Source organism: Ursus arctos, unplaced genomic scaffold, assembly GCF_023065955.2.
Source record: "Ursus arctos isolate Adak ecotype North America unplaced genomic scaffold, UrsArc2.0 scaffold_4, whole genome shotgun sequence".
NCBI lineage: Eukaryota > Metazoa > Chordata > Mammalia > Carnivora > Ursidae > Ursus > Ursus arctos.
In genome coordinates this window covers 4,197,202-4,216,891 of record NW_026623056.1, presented here as the reverse complement: position 1 = coordinate 4,216,891, position 19,690 = coordinate 4,197,202, and the positions used below count along the sequence as shown (strand labels likewise).

Here is a 19,690-nt window from a genome sequence, read left to right as displayed (position 1 = left end):
GAAGGTAGCTGAGTGGGAAGCAAGCTGATGAATGGGAAGCAAAAAGGCTTACTTTGAGCCTGCAGGGGGGTGGCACAGGCTAAACCTGCACCTTGATCTACACGGGCCTGCTTGAGACAGAGCTGCAGAAGTGTCCAAGTTCGCCACATTTGTTACAACTCCGGTGAGGCCAATTCAGTCAAGAACTATTGGGCTCTGACCAAGCTAGGAAAAACCTGATCACATGTATTTTACAAGCTGTGGCCTACTGCATCAGAGGCCAGTAGGATGCCCAAAGAACGGAAGAACTGCAGACGCTGTCTTCTCTGATAACATTATCATCATGTAAGTCCCCTCCATATATCTGGACACCAGTTTAAAGAGACGACAAAGGACAGAAATAAGAGCATTTTTCCAAAAGTTTAACCATTACCTTAAAATCTTATAAATTGTATCTACTTTATATCAGACTAAGTTTTAAACTGGCTGGGACTAAAAGTTAATTTTTTCCCGTCTTCCCACGGGGTGGGAGTTCAAGAGGAAAGAAATGCAAGTTCTGTCAGAAAACTCCACATCCTCTGCACATCTGAACTGTACTGAGTAAATCTGCAACCATATAAAGCTTCCTTCCATTTTTCTCTTATCATCCTTTAAGATCAGGCTCAAATACAGCCTCTGATTATAGTGTTGCAAATCATATTATGCTCATCATTTTACAGTGTTTCAGATTTGAAAACAAGTAATAACATGCTTTGTATTTTTTACATATTTGAGAAAAAATGATCCTGCTCCACACTGCTTTTCAGCTGGGCAGTAGTATTCAAAGTCTGAACTACTCAAACTATAGCCACCTCACTTCTACTCCTGCTATTACTATAAATTGCCTTCTCAAAGGACCATCATGCTCCAATTACCCAACCCAAAGTTGTCTTTGATTTGCACCCTATTTAATCTCTCTGTACCACATGATCAGTACAAAACCACTTCTGTCTTTGTGAAACTTGCACTACCCTAGTGTTCTTCCTGTTACCACTTTTTATCTCCTTGTCCATCTTCTGCTCATTTTTTTTTAAGCAGGCTCCACACCCAGTGTGGAGCCAAAGCAGGGCCTGAACTCAAGACCCTGAGATCAAGGCCTGAGTTGACATCAAGAGTCAGATGCTGAACTGACTGAGCCACCCAGGCCCTCCTATCTTTTGCTCATTCTTTAAATGTATTTCCCCAAAGATTTTATCTTTTGTTCTGTACCATCTCCCAGGGCTGCCTTAATCATTTCTATTGCAGTAATTATTAGCCTTATGCTACAAGATCTGTATCTCTAGCTTTAACCTCTCCTGGATTTTGGGCTCCATTTCCAAGTACTCTTAGACATTTTCACATGGCTGTTGTAGCACCAACCAAGTTCAGTGCATCTAAAATAAAGTCTTCTCTTCCATAAACCTCTACCGTATCTTCCCTATCACAGTTAATGGTGTCACCATCTTCTCAATAATGAAGGATCAAAACTTAGGTGTCTAAGTCGGGGCTAACTGCAAGGAAAAGAAACAGATTCAAGCCTGTGTAAGAAAAGGAGGATATACTGTAAGGATATAACAGGAAAAAAAAAAATCACTGGCACCCAAGGACAAGGAAATGAAGCATAGAGCTGAGCCATGTCAAGAACGAGACTGCAAAGCCAGACAGCAAGGCCACACCTCTCTCTCATAGGGAATCAGTGGCTTGGTTCTGTGAACCTACTTCATTCCCTTGCTTCACTCTACAGATCAACTTCCTCTGCTTATACATAATTTCCTTTAGATTTTGGCTTCCTTCACTCACTCTGAGCCAGTTCTAAATGCTCTTTTCACTTACATGTATACCAAAACCTGTCTGAATTTCAGAGCTCAAATTCTTGAGAATCTAACTAGCTCAGTCAGACCTAAGAATTGTTTCTCCCTGGTAAGGTGTTCAGCTGAACTGTGGACATAAGTATGGAATCATGTTTTACAAATGTGGCTGCCTAATCCTCTAATCCCTGCCCTTCGGCAGTCAACCGTGCTTAGGTGTGTGACATTAGAATTACAAACCTGGCTATCCAATCCTACTCCTTCAGCACAGATTAAGGACAGAGGATTATTTCATGTAGGATGGTGTAGGCATAGTGCTGGACGTGTCTTTGACTCCTATCTCCTCCGTTTCATACTTTCTTCATTCGGCCTATTTCAGTTGGCTGTGCGCACAGTCCTTCCCACCACCATCATCCATCTCTTCTTGTTTGTCTACCCAGGGGAACAGTGGCCCTTTTTCTGTCCATTCAACTCTCATTGACTGCTCAGTATTTCCTTCCTTGCCTTCCCCCATAACACTTGACATTCTGTCTTGTTTTACTGCCACTATATTCAGGCTTGTCTTTCCCATTTGACTTAAAGGGTGGCATTTATCTTATCTTTGCTAGGTTTATGTATCCTGATTTCAATAACTTTCTAGCACTTCAAATATTGCCCAGACATTTTAATCCAAATATCTGTTCACATCCATGATGTTTACAATGGTATATTCTTCTTGAAATTAAATACCCTATTTCTGGATCGTTATTATGTCTACCTGATAATTACCATATTCCTTAAGCAAATATACCAGCTCTCTCTTGAATGAATGGGGGCAGGGGTTGCAGAGAATAAGAGTAACCATACCATTGTCTCAAGAAATTAATCCTTCAATAACTAAATCTACATACTATTCATAAATGAGTAAGAATATAGAATTTACTCGGTGGTATTTCTAGGGAAATTCTAAAGACTCAAAATCTGAGTATGAGATGGAAAGTTATATCAAGAGCTTCAATTTTAAATGCTTCCAAAGAATACCAAAAGAAATTTACGATATTACTTCCCAACATCTGGTTACATTAAAACCGGCTGTGGGGCTTTTCCAGCATGTATGTCCCAGAGACTGTATGATTGAGTAGGCCTAAATTGGGGTGGGGCTTGGATAGTGTTATTTTTAAAATGTTTCTGATATGCATCATATGTTAGAACTATTATTCTAGGATATTTTAAAAAATAAGAACATGTACATTGTCTTTATACATGTACATTTCAACTACTCTCATTTGTACAATTTCTGCAGAATTGAAACATACAGAAGTGATCAACTACTTTTGCAAGAGAACTGATAGAACCTTTTCTTTAAGAAAATTTTTTCTAAAATTTGTCTATCAAAATCATCCTATGAAATTAAACATAAAACAAATACCATTTAAAAACAGCAAAAAATCATTTATATATAATCTATGGTTTCTTTTTAAAAAGTCTACACTCTAACAATACAGTAGGAATAATCTAATACATACAAAATTATTTTAGAAAATAATTTCTCAGTAAGATCTTCAACATCCTAAACAAACTTTCAAAAATGTAGTCAGATTTAATTAAGAACAGACTTTTCCGCAAACTGCACTGTAACAAATATATTTAAAAATGGGCTTAATTAAAATCATAATTATGAGTGTTAGGAAGATACCAGATACAACTGAAATATATACGTATTATGATAAGGGTATAGTATTATAAGAAGAATGACAAGACAGGAACCTCAGCCTTCAAGATTTCTTACCTGTCACTCTGGAAGAACATCAAGCCATGTCAATTTAAAATAAAATTATTTTAGCTATGAAGCAGATAACGTGATGAAGAAAAAGCACAGTAAATCAACCTTAGCCATTCCAATCCATTAATATTAATAATAATAAATTTGAAGACTAATCTATGCAAAATGCTAATTACCAGCATATTAGTGGAAATTTGGTAACTACTGCTCTCATAAAATTTTGGCATCACTGCAGCAGTTTTTGAAATTTTATTCATTAGATGCTTGAATTAATGAAGATGTGAATTAAATATAACCTCTCCATTTCAGCAGACTTCTTAAAGAGGCTGAGTCTTTTAATTTTCTTTAATTTCTTCACATTCCAATAAATTCCTATTGAATTTAAGCCAGAATAGATTAGTTGAACATTTTATAACTTTGTAAATTGTATTTAAACCAGTATATTAATACACATGCATAATTAGATTTCTTAGGTAAATAATTAAATACTAAGCTTGATGTCTATTATACAAAGGCAACAGTTCAAAGTCTACTCAGTTAAGTCAGACCCGCTGGTGACAATCCACTGTAAAAATGCTGAGTGCGTTGGGAAATGGTGACAATCTCTACAAGAATTAAGGAGTTTTACAACATCCTCTTCTAGTTGGTTCCTCTGACTAGGATGCCAGAGAAAATACAATTAAAGAAATCAACACCAAAAAAACCCCACATTAACTTTATTACAGGTGTAGTTTAAAGCCAGAAAACAAATAAGCCACAGCTAATGCATGGCAGAAGTAAGAAATAATGTCACCATGGTGTTTTATCAGCAATATAGGAACTGACTCTGTGGAACTGATAATTTAATGTCCAAAGATTAGGCAGTAAAATGAATAAATTATGTGAGATAAGTGGGATGGGAAAGACTGATAGTAACTATCAGAATGATAATTGTCTACATTCGGCAGGAAGGAAACAGACTACTGTGAAACTATGACAACACCCACATGTTGTGGTTTAATTTATAAAATTTTAAAACTCAAAACTTACAGAAAACTTAAATATAAAATAGTTAATAAACTGGTTTTCTGATAACTCAAATGTTCACTTATAACTGAAACTAGTTTCTTAACTCTTTATGTAATCATAATGTGTCAATTCAGAGACCAAGTGGTTTAGAGTATGCATTAAGTTTATATTTAAAAAATTCTTTTTAGAACTTAGTATTTTAAAAAGAGTGTAACAGGTGTAAGAGAGGCTTATCAAAAATCTTCAAAACTCAGTATATTTTCCTTATCACCAGTAATCTAAAAACCTATTAAAACATAACCTGAATCACACTTTGAAACTGTCTTCTAACAAGGTAAAAACATCAAATGATCTATTTAAAACTCGTTTTGCAAATGTAGTCTCAGATAACACAGTTAAGTCGAAAGTACTGACCCTTGCTTTTCTCCAGAATACTGAATTCTAAAAGAACAAAAATGTACACACAGTTTTTTAGCTTTTATGAAAAACTTTTTAAATTCATTAGAAAAGTTACCTCCAATGGATTATATTAAATAACACAATTCTTATTCAGTACCTAAATTCTCTTAAATAGAAATATGAAAATTTACTTTTCCCCCATAGTTTATATATTGATCTATGGGGCTTAGTAACAGCAACACTCTTGGCCTGATACTATCATGAATTCTGCTTAAATTTTGAGGGGAAATAACTAAAAAATCCCATAGGTCGAAACTAACTCATATAAACGGAAAGATTCCACTTCAATAAATGAAAGGCAATTTAAAATGCAAAATAAAAATGAATTAAGGCAGCTCTAAAGGAAAATATAACTAATCCATCCAAAATAGTGCTACTACAGTATAATTCACTCCTTAACACGTTGTTTATAATCTAGACATAAAAGCCAAAAATCAAAACAAGCATTGCGGTTACGATGCAGCATCAGGTGTTTACTTCAGTGAATGAAAAATAATGGTTACAACTCAAATGAATGGTAATTTAATATGAATAGATGCACCTTACCAGAGATGTTTATGTTTACTACCAGAGATGTTTTAGCAACTCCATATTCCTCACAAAGTCAGTATAACTGCTGTAAAAAAATCAACTGTGGTTCTGAATACCCATTCACAGTTGATCTCAACAAGGTATCTGATGTAGGAGACTGATTATCTGTGACAGGCAGAAGGATGTGGTGGTCCTCAGTTCCAAGTGGAAGAGAGAGTGGTAAAGTCATATCAGAAGGTTTCACATCCAATGTTTCTGATAACGGACTTTTCTGTATGGAATCTTGTTCACTTAAGGGATGATCCTCTGTGCTAGAATCTAGAATTTTATCTGCACCTGAAATAGAAGGGCAACAAATTTATGCTATCTTTGAATACAAAACAAAAACCCTTAGACTAAATCTGCTTACCATTTCCAGCACTTGCATTCAAACCTCCACACCTTTTACTCATGCTGTTTCTCTTATGCTGATTTACCCTCATTATCTATTCAAATCCAATACAGGCCTCAAGCCTAGGTTCAAGCACCAACTTGAACTTAAAATGGACTTAACTGTTCTAGACTAGGGTGAGCTGTTACCTATTTTATCACTCGGTTGTCAATTTTTCATTTATCACCTTGTGACATCTATCTCTCTTACTGCTACTGAACATTCTACTTCAGTATGCCCTGAATTCTCAACCAGACTGTAAATTCCTTAAGGGTAAATGTCAAGTTATGCTTCTCTAATTCCTTCAAAGTACTTAATAATAGTGCTATACACATAATAAATGTGTTTACTGAACATATTAATGAGTAGTTCATACCACTCTCTGAGTTCAAGTTCAGAGGTATGGCACTTTTGTGTATTTTCAGAAGCGAGAAATTCTTCTCTACTTAGGGAGTGATTATCACCCTATGGTAGATACACTTTTGCCTTCAAAGTTCCCATGAGCTTTACCATGCTTCTGTCTCTCCAAAGTATTTACATTTCACTCTGTCTTCATTAGACAAAACTGCCTATTAACTTTCATAAAATTATAATTCTCTCTGTTCTTGCCAAACTACTCTTCAGTTCAACCAGCCGAGAATATAACCTGCGCTTCCTTGTCCCGATGACTCCCTTTATAATGTGCTCTCTGCCTGGGACGAAGGTCCTTTTCCTATCTGCACCCTTTGAACTCTCTTTCCTTCAAGTTCCCTAGAATTAAGCCCTTCCAATACTTACCTCAGAAGGTCTTTATCTCTTCTTTAGCACTTTTGTGTCTCTATTAAACCCTACATTTTATCCTGTAATCACAGCTATTTAGCTTTCTGGTCTCCCACACTAGATTGCAAATTCTTTGAGGACTAAGAATGTGCCTTGTTTTACTTCATATATCTTGCAGTTAGTTATGTGTACTTTGGAGGTAGAGGCATTTAATGTTTGTTGAATTAACAACACTGCAGTTTTCAGAAGTTACTGACTTAATCCTATGTTTCTGTTTCTGTTCACTATCAGACTTGTTAACATCTCTACACACTGAAGAAGCCTAGTATTTTGTTTCTAATCATGACACAGTGAAGCTTTTTCGAGGATTCATTTTAAGCAACAGACTTAAAATTTTGTAGTCTGGCTTTCCATTTCTATGTAACAATTTGGGGCTACCTATTTGCTTATTTTTATGTTTCTATTATATTCCCTCTTATATGTTTCTGGATTAGGGTTTATGATGCCCTTTTCTTCACATAACTATAGTAATCCCCAGGTAACCCAGACTCTAGTATGGATAACAGTGATACATATATATATTTTTAATATTCTTTCATTCTTGATACTTCATAAATCAGGTTTTTAAAAGAGGAAATATTTCAAGTACTGTTTATTAGAAGGCCAATATGGAAAAAAATTGTTAGTGAATTTATCTACAAATTATAAAGCTTCCTTCCTAATATGTGTATATCTAGTTTTCAAAAATATATATCTAATTTAAACTGTTATAACGTGCATCTCAACATTTTAGGAATAGCACGAATATGAGAGCACCAAATTTTTATAAAACACAAACATTTACCGGAATGGACTTTTGTTTTGTGCTTCTTTAAATTTTTAATATCTGTGTAAGAATTTCCACATAATTCGCAGATAAATGGCCTTTCTCCTGAAAAGCAAGTTAAAAAGTTTAAACTCAATATTTTAAAAGCTGCTAAGACAAAAATATCAATGTCTATGAACACAGTGCAAACATTACTATACTGTTTAAGTTTAGTTTCAAATGACCTTTTTCATCACTTGGTTATAAAACTTCTATACATATTAGGCACTCCTTTACTTTATATAAAGCATCCCCATTTCTGGGAAAATGGAGCATTTTCATTAACAGAAATTTAACTTACTCTTTTACTTCTATTAGACATTTAGTGAATGCCAGTTATCTGCCAGACCCTAAGAGGAACAGCTAAGGGGAAAAAATGTGTAATTATGGTTTCTGCTTTCTGGCAGCTTTAAAATCCTTTAAAAATAGTGACAGAATAAAATGCTACAAAAGAAATAAGAATTGTTCAATGCTTTATAAACAAAGGAGCATGAGACTATAGACGTTTATTAAATGTCTACTAAGCGCTCACACTATTCCAGATAGGAATTATGAGGAATAATTTTAAAAATGAAAAAGTCAGAACAGTACATTTTCAAAGTGGCATTTTCCCTTAATTTATTTGTTCCATATTTTCTTCATACTACACAATACTGTTACAAGAAACATGTCAGTACAAAAATTCATTCCGAAAATTTGCTTACGGAACACTATTTGATAAGAAAATATGATATTATCTTGGTATTATCTATTCCTTTTCATTTCTTGGTACACCTGTGCAATTTAATCCAAACCACCTAAAAGCTATTATTATCTGGCATATTAAAAAATCTATACAATTCTAGACCAAATTTAATTAATACTACTCCAAATAACTAAAAAAAAAAAATCAAAGCAAGTAAAAAGTTGATATTTATACATTAAAATATTGCTATAGGTAGAGTACGACTAGATACCATAATGGTTTAAAAGTCAAGGTTTACATAAAAAGAAATTAGAGAGAACCAAAAATAATACGTTCTCCCTAAACACAGACCTGTATGGGATCGAAAGTGTTTGTTGAGCTCTCCTGAGGAAATAAAACTTTTCCCACAAATACCACATATGTATGGTTTTTCACCTAGATGGAAAATAAAAGATAGCGAAGTGGTGTACTATACCAATATAATATTTATCAATTACAATAATCTAAAGTAACCTGTTCTAAAATACTAAATTAAAACCTCTTATGTTGTATTTTAGAGGTATCTTCAGTGTGATCCTACTTAGATGAATTATTAGTAATTATTTTACACTGTCCATGTAACCTGATGCTTTTCATATAATAAAACTTTATTTCTGCAAATATCCTTCCAGTAGACTAGAGTTGGGCAAGAAGTTCAATTTTTATATGATTACAAACATACGATTAAAAATTCGTCAATCCATTACTTTCTTACTATCTACTATATTATTAAGAGGAATATTTAGCAAAGATCTGTTTTAAAAGGTACCTTATCAAAACTGAAAATCTTTGAGCATAATTTGCTTCAAAACTGATACTCTGCATTTGAAGTATCCATTTAATCTGCAAATCTTAGAATGTCTGCGTAGGACAAGTCCTAAGATGTCGTAAAAATCAATGTTCTACCCAAACCCACCTCCACCCAGTAATTTCACTCTACAGTTTTATCCGAGGAAAGTAAAACAAGAGGCTAAGGAGTTTTTCTAAGGTCATAACATAGGTCTCAATTCAAGTTTATATACTGTCAAAACTATCTGATTTTAATGTATGTAAGTTATATAATAAAAAATTCCAACCACCGTTATGCTCTAGAAAATAAATCTGTTTTTATAGCTAATATTTATTATGTGAAAACCACAAACACAAAAAGCTTCAACAAGCACAAACACAACAGATATACAACACAAAGTCTATAACCTCTTTTCTTTAAGGGCTCAATTTCCCTTTTTTTCTTTTATTTACAACTTTTCCTAATTTTAAACATCTCTGTCAAATTCTTACCTGTATGTTTTCGAGAATGAGTGATAAGAGAACTAGAGACAGCAAATGCCTTCCCACAAGTATCACACACATAAGGCTTTTCTCCAGTATGCCTACGAACATGATAGGTCAATGTGCTGGCTTGAGCAAATCTCTGTCCACACCTATCACAGACATATGGCTTCTCTCCACTATGCTTCCTATTCGTAAATAAATATAAAGTTATATGCTGGTGAGTAAAACAATTTGTGTCCAATCTATGTAAAAAGCATTTTTCATTCAATTTTCATTCAGTCTTTTATTTCATCTTAACAGACCAAAAATATGTATTTAAAATCAACAGGTTCAATGTATACTGTCAAAAATAAATGTTTTGGGTGTTATCAAAACATCTGTTCTAAGATCAGTTAAAAAAAAAATTGTGCCATCATCTTTATATGGTTGTCAAGTGTGCCCCTAATAGCACAGGCTATTATTTTCACTTGTCCATTCACTCACTCTTCAGAACTCTTTCCTTAAACCTCCAGCACCTCCTCACCCATCCTCATCCTTAGCTGATGTCCTTGCTTCCTGTTTTACTGAGAAAAATTTAAGCAATCAGAAGAAAATTTCCACCATCCCAACTCTCTACCTATAGGCATCTGCACCTATGTATTTGCTGTTTTTCTGTTGACTCTAACATGAGGGTGACAGTTGATTTGAATCCAACTACTCCCATTTGTATAATGAAGATACTATCCTACCCCCCATGCCCACTCAATGATAATCACTCCTGTAATTTCCTCCACCAGTTTTCCCATCCCATTGTATCTCAGCATACAAATATACTGATGTCTTCAATCTTAAAAAAAAAAACCCTTGACTTCTCTTGCTCCTCCATTTCTTTGCTCCCCTTTATCAAAATTTGAGTCTCCAACTGTTCTACTTTCATTTCTTCTCTACTAATCTCTATTAGCCTCTGCTAACATTGCTTTTGTCAAGAGCACTGCTGACCTCTCACTCTGCTAAATTCAATAGTCAATTCTCAGTCTTCACCTCCCTATCATCAGAAGTTGACACAGCTGATTGCTCCCTTCTGGAATAGTTTCCTTCACTTGGATTCCAGGGCAGTCTACTCTTGTAGACTGGCTGTTCCTTCCTAGTCACCTCTAAGCGCCTCATGACTCAGTCCTTTGATCTCTTTTCTACCCACATTCATTCTCCTAGTGATCTCATTCAGTGTTATAACCTTAAATATATATATTTATATATAGGTTTATATATAAGGTTATATAAATATAACCTTAAATACTAAACCTTAAATACTTAAATATGCTAGAGACTCCCAAATTTATACCTTCAACTCAAACCAGTCCTCGAAACTACAGACTTTCTTAACCAATGTACATCTCCATTCAGATGTCTAATAGTCACCTCAAATTTAACAAGTTCAGATCTCTACTCCCTCTTAAACTGCTCTATCCACAAACTTTTCCATTTCAGTTAACAGTAATTCCATCTTTTCAGGTGCTCAGGGCTGTAAACCTCAGAATCACCTTTGATTCCACTCTTCTTTCCTTCTTTCATACCCCACATCCAATCTGCAGCAAATTCTATTGTTCTACCTTTAAAAATATGTCCAGAATCTGACAACTACTGATCTATTCCACTGTTACCACTTTGGCCTGAATCATTATCGCTCTCACTTGGGTTATATCTGTATTTTCCTAACTGGTAACTTTGCTTCCATTCTTGCAATCTTACATTCTTTTTCTATTATTGCAGCCAGAGTCATCCCCTAAAAATGCAAGCAAGATACATCGCCTGCTTCTCAACCTCAAGAGTAAAAGCTTTAGGGGCGCCTGAGTGGCTCAGCTATTAAGTGTCTGCCTGGCTCAGCTGTTAAGTGTCTGCCTTCGGCTCAGGTCATGATCCCAGAACCTTGGGATCAAGCACACATCTGGCTCCTTGTTCAGTAGGGAGGCTGCTGCTCCCTCTCCCTCTGCCTGCTGCTCCCCCTGCTTGTGCTCTGTCTCTAATAAATAAATAAAATCGTTAAAAAAAAAAAAAAGAGAGAGAGAGTAGAAGCTTTATAATGGCCTATAAAACGTTATACCATTTAGATGCCCTATCACCATTCTGATCTTATGTCTCTCCCTTATTGACTCCTCTCCAGTCGCCATGGCTTCCTTCTGGTTCCCTGACTATGCTAAGAAAATTTAATGGTGGAGCGACAATTACAACTCTACTGTCTTGAGTGCGAATACAATAGTTATTCAAAAGACTATGGTGAATGACAGACTCAAAGATCAAACAACTTATTTTTTTGTTTTTTACCTTGCATGAATCTTGAGATTGCTAGAAGTTGCAAATTGTAAATTGCATACATCACATTTATAGGGTTTTTCCTCACCATGATGCATACGACTATGGAAGACCAGCTGGCATTTCTGAGCAAATCCTTTATCACACAATTCACATTTGTATGGCTTCTCACCTAAAAGAACAAGCAAATAAAATTTATATTTAAAAGGAGATATTCTGTTTTAGTTGCTTGAGCCACATAAGCTTTCAAGAGCTCACCAACAGTACTATTTTCAGTATTCAGAAAATATTAACTGCTAGAAGTAAAAAACCAAGTAGGATTTTTTTTCCAGATTGTCTATTGAAAACATCAGTAGAATTAAAAGAAATCACTGTTTCTCAATTCATAAGAGTGAAAGGTGAACAATTAGAAATACACATTGCATCTTAATATGTACAAATCTAAGTGTACCAACAAAGGTAAACGTAGAGGCTGAGGAATGAATATTTGTGTGATTCTAAGAAACATGTTCAGAAGTTGACACGGTCTAGGAAGCAAAAGGTGAGACGTGTTGGCAGTCTGAAAACTGTCCTGAGTTGTAACTACTTTTTATCAGTTCTCTTAATCTTTGTCTCTGTTAAATACTTAGCAAGCTAGAATCAAGTTTGTGTTTATTTTAACTATGAGGGAAAATGGTACAAAGACCCCATACATTAGGACTTCAGAGTTATCAGCAGCAATAAAACAAAAAACCAGTAAATACTTGGTCACAATTACAAAGAAATTTTCAACAATCTAACATGCTAAATACTTTGTGAATTCAAGTATATACCAAATGTTGGTCACAAATAGTCAACACTGCATATTATTATGTTCTGTACAAAAATATCATTTCAGTCACAGTATAAAAGCAATCGTATCTCCCACAAACCAGTCTTACCTGTATGAGTTCTTACATGCGTTTTCAGCTGGTTACACTGGGTAAATGCCTTTCCACACAAGTGGCAGACATAAGGTTTAACTCCTTTATGTATTCTCATATGCCTTCTCAAGCTGCTGGCTTCTGAAAACACTTTCCCACATGTGTTACACATTGGCTTGGCCTTGGAATACCTCTGATCCAGCTCTTCCCCAGAGCTCTCCAGCTCGTAAGAATTCTTGACACTGGCTATATTAGACATAGAGTGTTCTTTCAGAGCACAGTTTGGTTGTGACTTTCCACGTTTCCGTTTCACTGGAACAGTCTGCACAATAGCTTGTGCTGGAAAAGTATTTTCCACAACTGACGTCAACTCGAGTTCTGAATTATCATTTCTTTGTGCAACTTGATCTACTACAGCTGTGGATAACTTATTTGCATCTAAGAATAATTCAACAGATGCATTCTCTAAAATGTCACTGGGATATTGCACTGTTTTATTCTGTCCTGTTTTCTGGGAGTTGAAAGCCTTCTTCTTCTTTTTAGTTTGAGATGACTTCTTTGCTAAAGCCCCTTGTTTAGGATTTGCCTGAACTAAATCTGTAGATACTTCTGATTTTTCCCGACTGTTATAATCTCGTAGAGTAAGGAGACAAGTCTGTTGATTCAATTCAATGTTTCCAGTAATACTAGATATCTCTGTAGAAGAGGGATTAGCAATAAAAGCAAAATCTTCCATCTTTATTTTACATTTAGTGACCACCTCTTCCACTTTGAGATAGTCAGCAGCCTGATGAATTTCTTTAACATTCCAACTGTAAGGAAACAAGGCTAAATGACAATATTCTGAACAAAGAAAAACTATTTGTGAAACAGAGCTGCACATATATTTCAATGTCTTTTAAAAACTTAATGAAGCAGAATGATGAAAAAGGCATAACTAAAAGAACAAATTTACAAGAATTCATTTACTCATTCAGAATAACGCGTAGGCAAAAACTTCCAGTTTTGCAGAACTTGAAAAGATGAAAAAAATGGTTACATACTACGTTACGTACTACTATAGGAAAATAAAATGTTCAAAGTACTGTGTGTTTTAAAAAATACTTGTAACACAAAAGTAGCTGTTGGCAATGTACTGCCTCCGCCATTCACCCTGAGGCCTATTCAGATACAACCATCTTTCTTGGACTGGCAACAGAGTAAAAAATTATTTCCTATTATCTCTCTCTGCTCCCCTGTGAGGGACTTTAACAGTGCTTCTCAAACTTTCCCAAGTATGAGAGTCACCCAGGTATCTTGTTAAATGTAGATTCAGATTCTGTAGGGAGGTGTGTGGTGGGACCTAAGTGTCTGCATTTCTAACACACTTGCTGGTGATGCCAATGCTGCTGGTTTACAGATTACACTTGGAAGGAACAGGATTTAGAATGCACTAAGCTCTAACAACCCTCCCGTGTGTGTGTGTGTGTGTGTGTGTGTATGTGTCTTACTCAACTCATGTTGGAGAGTCTGTCATTATTAGAATTATATAAAAAGATTAAAGTTCACCCTGTTCAACATTCCAGTCAATATTTACTGAGCATCTACCATGTGTGGTACACTAAGAGGGATATTAAGAAATATCAAATAGTCCCTGCCCTTCAGAAGTTTATACTGTAGTGAAAAATTGTTTGATTACTCTAACATTGGCTCTGGCATTACAAGGTGAATTTATCAGGGTAGGTCAGCATCTTTAGGCACTTCTATTTTCTTAGCTATAAAATCTGAGAGATGAGGGGCACCTGGGTGGCTCAGTCGGTTAAGCATCTGCCTTCATCTCAGGTCATGATCCTGGGGTCCTGGGAACAAGCCCCACATCTGGCTCCCCACACAGCAGGGAGCCTGTTTCTCCTTCTTCCTCTGTGCTCTCTCCCTCTCTCTCTCTCTCAAATAAATAAACAAAATCTTTATTTAAAAAATCTGAGAGTTGAGTTGGTAATAATACAAAAATATGACCCTTTTAATTATCTGAGGACGGATATACACACACACACACACACACACACACACACACACAAACACACCCTTCAAGTAACCTTACTACTTGCCATTTTCCCCAAATAATATTTAACTCTTTAGAAAAAAAATATATTTTCCCTTTTCCTTCATTATACATGTAAGCCAGAAAAGGGTTTTAGTTATAGCTGATAATATAAATATAGTGCTATTAATACATCTTTTTTAAAAAAAGAAAAGGAGTAAAATTTGAAATTAAAAATTAATGAGTGTCATGAACCACTCAGGTCTTTAAAAGTATGCTACAGTATCTACAGATCTATATCCATTTTTTCATCAACAATTGAAAACTTCTTTATTTCAAGTGCCACCTGTATGTTTCTTCTTTTTTAATTTAACATTACATTGGCTTTTAAAAAATTGCCTTTCATTATACACTTAATCATTTTTCAGCTCATCATAGATTAAGTAGGTTTATAGGCCAGTCTGGAAACCTAATCACAAGTTTAGGGAACATTTTACTTTCTGGGAAAATATACCTAAAGTTCTTAAATATACTATAAAAAAAAAAAACTTTTGGAATATAATCTATTTGCAAATGGAGTCTTTCCCCTACATAAGAAAACATGACCTTGGTTATAATTTTGGAATATGTAACAAATTATCTTTGTAATGAAGTTCTCTATTTGCAAAGATATAGCACAAATGTCCCAAACATAAACACAATCTTGTTCATCTTTTATACAAAATGTTTTTTGCCATATATACAGTAGCATTATCACTTCTAAAAATGTTGTTTTTCCTTAAGCCTTTTATTAATTTTGTTACAGTCTATTATTAAATTACAATAAATGAGAATACCACTAGAATGAAACCAAATTTATCACTTATTATACTCAGGCCATCAATTATAATTGTGCTTAGTGCTCCATAAAATGAACCACCGAACACATAACAAGGTCTGGTAGCCTGTAAGACCAATACAAACTAGCACTGAGTGGCACATGAATTGTTCAGTACTGATACAGTATTTCGTACAAATTATCCACCTATTTCATAGACAGACTATAATCTCAGTTACAGTTAAGAGAACCAATCAGCATTTGTTTACATCAATAACTGCTTTTGTTTACAAGCGTAAAGTTACAGGGCTTGCAAACTTACTGTCATCTTTTGCACAGTCACTGAAAGTCATTTAATTACATATTGCCAGGTATATGGCTAAACGCTTTACATAAATAGTTCATTTAACCCTTAGGACATGTCTATGCAATCTGGAATAATCCCATTTTACATACAAATGAAGGCTCAGAGTTCCAAAGAAAGTAACTTGTACAAGATCACAGTGTGTTAGAACTCTGATTTGACCAAGGAAATCTGGCTCGTGAGTCCACTTAATTCTTTATTATTTTGTTTTTTTCACTAAATTTAATCACTAAGTTGTACAGACTTTCTACTTTTGATGTAAACCTTCTCACATTGGTGGGTGGGCTCAAACAACTAGTTCCCAGGCAAGATATGTACCAAAAAAGATTGAGCAAAAATCTGGCCTTTTTCACATTGGTTCTTTGCACGAAGGCTCAAAGTAAGCTGCTCTTCAGTTTGTTCAAATCAATTCAAGATTGTTCTGGAAAAGTTAATTGAGAAAGGGAAACCACTAAATTGAAGATCAACCAAAATTCACTAGTTTTGTGGTTATTTTATATTACATATTCTGAATATTTAGAAAGAGGTAATTGTAGAATCAACTATTCAGTAAATTTAAATAATTTGTCATGTAGGTTAATCTATGACACTGGTCTGTTCTTTTAATCAACTCATACAGAACTGACTCAAAGATTTCATTACACCAAAATTTAAAAACAATTCCAAACAGTACAAATGTTTCCTTTTCAAAAGGATTAAGGAACATCCTGATTCTAGCTTTCTAAAGAAGTATAGTTAGACAATAAGCTGCAGTGTAAAACAGAGAGAAGGATTCTGCTTAATGTGTATGAGCATATATACAGAGACAGAGATCATCTGGAAAAGAATGAAATAATATTTATCAAAATGTTAACAATGATTATAAGTGGGTGGCAGAATTTCAGATGTTTCCTTTTGGTTTCTTTCCTAATTTTTCTCCAAAAATTGTGAAATTAAAGGGAGAGAGGAGAGTCGAAAAGAGAAAATAAATGAAACTAATGTTCATTGGGAGGAAGGCCTTCAAGTAAATCCTTGATCTTCACAGTAACACCAAGGTAGTTATTACCATCTCATTTTTACAGATGGGGAAACTGAGGCTTTTAGAGGTTGCATCTTGCTCAGAGACACAGTGACTGACAGGCTAGATCTAATTCTAAAGCCCATAATCTTTTTATGTCAGATTATGATCTAGTCATGTTCACACTTTTATAAGAGATGGAGGAAAGAAAACAGGAGTAATTTGATTGGTTTCTCTTTCACCTCCACAACTAATAAATGCATTAGTATTAAACTAATTATACAGTTCACTATGCATGGGAGACACACAGTGCCTGCACTATCAAATTCCTCAAAGCCTACTTCTTGTTAGTACAGTGAGAGCATTAAGCATTTCAGAAAAGCATTCTAGCACCATGGATCTGATTTAAGCATTAGTACTGATAGCTATACAGAGATAATAGAAGTCACGGCCATTTACATTCCAAGGAAATTATCTCCCTGAAACAAGATCAGGAAGAGGTCCTGCACGTTCCTCTCTATGGTTGGAAATGGGAGTATTATTAAATGAACACAGAAGATCATCCTTCTTTCCTCATCTACATTCCCTTACCTCAACCACTTTAAGAAGTAGGGAAATAGAGTGAGGAAGAGAGACGATCAGAGGTACAGAAAGACCAAAGAAACTGGAATTCACCTAGAATTCATTGTGTATGCTCCTTAAGTTTTCATAACTAAAAACACAGGCTCTGTTTCAGTAGATAAATCAAATGTGTCAGAAGCAAGGCCTTAATCTTATTAACACCTGTGCTTTTCGTGCGTAAGAAATGTAGTCTGTTCATCCCAAATCAGTAATACTGACTTCTTTATTAAAAACAACAGCATTGTGCACATGACTATATGACGACTCCGAGTTAAGGGACTGAATGGAAAAAATTCAAATATACTTTAGCTCTACAGACTGCTGACTAGCTTTTATAAGTGAAAATAAAATGTGTACTTTACCTGTCAAGATTTAAAGTTCCTGTGTATATAAACTCCAACAGTTTCTGAAATCCATCAGCCTTCACCTGACTCTGATCAAGGAAGACATTGTTCTCAGAAGTGCTTCTGTAGATCGCACCAAAATACTCACTAAATGAGGCAAGCACATTCCTATGAGCTTTAAACTGGAATTCCCCAATCACTACGGTGCAGTCACAAAGAAAACCTGCTTCCCGTTGTTTGTTCAGTCTCTCTAAAAGGTGCTCACAGTGGTGCGAATACTGCATTTTGATATCAGAATGGAATTTTACCCTTGTTCTAAAAGACAAAAAGAAATAGTAAGTCAGTAACCCTAAGTTTTCATCAAACGTTTCACCCAACCAACTGGTAAGGGGAGAAGGGACATGGGACAGAACATGGACAAAAACAAAGTCAGTCCTTATGTATTCCCCCCACCTCGAAAATTCTTATCAAACAGGATAGTTAAAAATGCTGAAGCGTAAGTTCCTGTCTATCTTTGTTACATCCTGGACAACTAACACAATCCTTTAGACAGATAAACAAATGGCGATGAATGAAAACACTTGCACCAGCTGAAAAAAAGCACCGCAAAATTTCACGCTTTTGCAGCAGTTGAACCTTCAGATTTTCAAGCTCAGTACGCATGCATATGCTGGGGGAAAAAATTAACCAACCACTAACAAATGACTCCTTTGAACAGATGGCGAAAAAATACGGTGCAAGTTCTTTAAAACTACTCTCAAATCACCGAAACCTGTTAGTTTCCGTGGTGCACAGTTGTTTCAAAACGCGAGGCGGGTGCCCAGGGGGCGGAGAATGAGCGGAGCCAAGAGTTGTCAAGGTTCCGTCACTCGCCCAGAGGAGGCCACACCCCCTTTCTTCCCACTTCTCCATTCCGGACCGCAACGGAGAGTGACAACGGTGTCTCCCGGCTTCTGCCGCACTGCCCTTCGCCTACCTCCCACTACCTTGAGTTCCCACAGCAGAGGTTGTGGCCAAGGCCCACACCGGGCTGCCTCGCCCAAGCTTTCCACGTTAATACCTTCGCCCCGACCTGAATTCGAACTCCAAGACGCCTGCCCTCCAATGACCCAGCGTCTGGAGAGAGCTGGACTGGCAAGCTGGGGGGCTGAAAAAAGAACTCACCTGGAGCAATCCAAGGGGGAACAGTTTCTTCACGCTCTCTCCGCCATCTTGGAGGGACGTCACCGCGCCCCGCTCCGCCTCTTCCTTCTTCCTCTACGGCGACATCATATCCGGCCCGGGCGTCCCATGTATACTCTGGAGGCGCTGGTACCGTGGACGTCCGACAACGGCGAGGCCCGACCAGACAGGCCCACAGAAATTCCACTCCCCAGCATACTAGGGCCCCCCGCGAAACCGCAAACGTCACGAATACGGGACTTAAGGGCTCATTCACAGCGCCCCGCTTGTCTTCCTCATTCTGAACATTATGGTTGGCCGACAGTCGGCATCTCGCCTATGGCCAGCGGTCGGGCAGCGCCCCACCGAGGCCCTCTTTCCAGGAGCCAGATTGTGCACTGCATGCTGGGGCTTGTAGTTTCTTTCATCATCCTGCCCTTCCTCAGGACCCCGCGAGTGGAAACAGCTTGTGTACTTAGGCTCCTGGCCAAGGGAGATTTTCAAGCTGAGACAGATCACCCCTTTTCGGTTTACGTACCCGAAAGCTCTTGGGAACC

At 36.2% G+C, this 19,690-nt stretch overlaps 1 protein-coding gene across 2 annotated transcripts; it reads right to left on the bottom strand.

Moving 5' to 3' along the window:
• Window positions 1-3,215: 3,215 nt before the first annotated feature.
• Window positions 3,216-19,226, bottom strand: MYNN (myoneurin). Of its 2 annotated transcripts, XM_026498964.4 has the most exons (8): window positions 19,137-19,226; window positions 17,991-18,287; window positions 12,828-13,621; window positions 11,920-12,079; window positions 9,625-9,803; window positions 8,656-8,739; window positions 7,599-7,685; window positions 3,216-5,901 (listed from the first exon to the last, which is right to left on the bottom strand). In XM_026498964.4, the coding sequence occupies exons 2-8, from the start codon at window positions 18,254-18,256 to the stop codon at window positions 5,639-5,641; spliced, it is 1,833 nt and encodes a 610-aa protein (XP_026354749.1). In that variant the 5' UTR covers window positions 18,257-18,287; window positions 19,137-19,226; the 3' UTR covers window positions 3,216-5,638. The 2 variants fall into 2 exon arrangements, with proteins under 2 accessions (XP_026354749.1, XP_026354756.1); XM_026498971.4 differs by lacking the exon at window positions 8,656-8,739.
• Between the last annotated feature and the right edge of the window lie 464 nt (window positions 19,227-19,690).